This window comes from Melampsora larici-populina, assembly GCF_000204055.1.
Source record: "Melampsora larici-populina 98AG31 unplaced genomic scaffold MELLAscaffold_13, whole genome shotgun sequence".
Taxonomy (NCBI): domain Eukaryota; kingdom Fungi; phylum Basidiomycota; class Pucciniomycetes; order Pucciniales; family Melampsoraceae; genus Melampsora; species Melampsora laricis-populina.
This window is the reverse complement of record NW_006768777.1, coordinates 50,877-52,741: the sequence shown is the minus strand read 5'-3', so window position 1 is coordinate 52,741 and position 1,865 is coordinate 50,877. Positions and strand designations below refer to the sequence as shown.

General features: G+C 42.8%; 1 protein-coding gene across 1 annotated transcript; it reads left to right on the top strand.

Moving 5' to 3' along the window:
* Positions 1-221: 221 nt before the first annotated feature.
* MELLADRAFT_85134 (uncharacterized protein) lies at positions 222-613 on the top strand (the record flags this gene model as incomplete). The annotated part of the gene is made up of 3 exons (XM_007408816.1): positions 222-272; positions 329-452; positions 507-613. 3 exons carry the CDS (start codon positions 222-224, stop codon positions 611-613), a joined length of 282 nt encoding a protein of 93 aa, XP_007408878.1.
* Positions 614-1,865: the final 1,252 nt, after the last annotated feature.

The window sequence follows — 1,865 nt, the reverse complement described above, 5'->3', positions numbered from 1 at the left end:
CTGTTTGCCCGTGCCATACAAACCTGATGCGTTAAGGATTCTGATTGCAGCGGGAGCACACAGTTTGAAAGCTGTGAGTCTCTTTACCAATTTCCCATGGGATCAAAGCAAATTTGATTGATCAAAATTTCACAAAAAACCTCTACCTTCCAATACATCTAAACCTATTCAATTTGATTTACCAATCACTAAAGCTGGAGTGTTTGAATTATATTTTGAATATGATGACAGCAGCAATTCTCATCAAAAAAGAAGAGTCAAAAGCTGATCAGGTTACTTCAATGTTGATCTGATCCTTTCAGTCGCGAGCAGGAAATCCATACCCAAGACAAGCCAGGATCACTCAGTTCAAGTACTACCCTTTGGCAAAACTGGCGAGACAATTGATAGGAACGCTCCTCTAGTCAACTTACCACTCAATGGGCTTGCGATCCAAAGCATGATAGCAAAATGTATGGGAACTTTAAAGAATTGGCCACCTTATCTTGATTTGATACGTGATTGAGGTTACAATGTGATCCACTTCACTCCACTTCAACAACATGGAGAAAGTGGTAGCCCTTATAATATCTTTGATCAATTGTTGTTGAATGGTATCTATAGAATAATTTGAGTGGTCTTGATATGACCGGAGTGGGATTTCCAAAAGGGGAAAGCACTCACTTGGGTGAAAAAAACTCAATTGGCCTCAATGGCCCACAACAACTGCAACAACCGCTGCCTGCGGTCTGTGGCGCTACAAGAAGCGCCTGCGCAGCGGTTCAAAAAAAACCAATCTCCAAGGGTTAGGAAGATCTGTGGAGTGTTTGAGCCCAGGAGCAACGCTGCACAGCAGCGCAGCACCCTCTGAAAACCGCCCCGCCCTGCTGCACAACTGCAATGGGGGGCATTGCTTACCCAGTGTTGTGCTAAAGCCTTGAGCAATCTCAATGGTGGGTTATATTCTCACTGATTCATTTCTCTCATATCTGTTCTTTTCTTTTCATTTTCACTCACATGATCTCTCTTATCTATTCAAATAGGCTGAGTTTGAATGGCTGGCCCTGGATCTTCTTGAACCAAATAAACCTGACAGCCTCACTCTCACCAAAGAAGTTTCACAGATTGCTCAACTGTTTCCCAAAGCCAAGGCATGGATCCACTGGTGGATTACAGCTGATATGCACAGCATGTTGTTCTGCGCTTGCAATCAGCTAACCTTGGACAATTTTCCCCTCCCGGATGATAAAGAGCCAATGCGTCACTTTACTAGCACTACAGATGGTTGATAGTTGATGCATTGATACTACTAAGTTTTTATTTGCGTCTTTTAATTCGATTTACTGATCACAACATTGTGCTGAATATATTGGATCAGTTTGGGTCACTGTACCATAATTTAGGGTTCCATTCAGTTACTCCTGTTCACTGAATGGTTTAAGAGGGACATCAACAAAGTTCTTCAAGGAATATCAATCAATCATGGAGATAGTTAGGAATCAGTCGTGGAGACCATGGGATGGTCCAAGGAACACACTTGATGTTGTCCTGAGGGCAACAACGGTGATCCTCCTGATACCACTGGTGCTTTGCTTTGCCCTAAGAAGCTTAGCCACCCAACTGGGTCTGCCAGTGTGAACTGACATCCCCATTTCTCTTATCAGTCCTACTGAGCAATTGCAGATCCAGGTCAGCTCAATTGATGTTGGGAGACAGCTACAACAGAGTCTTAGTAACTGATATTTCCCCTCTGTGGATTCATGAGGGACCCAAGGGTAACAGTGAAGATATTGCATCCAAATTACTTCAAAATTACTCTTCAAGGCTCTCAGCTAAATTGCAACAATATGTACACATCAAAGCATTCTTGAAATGTTGACACAAAG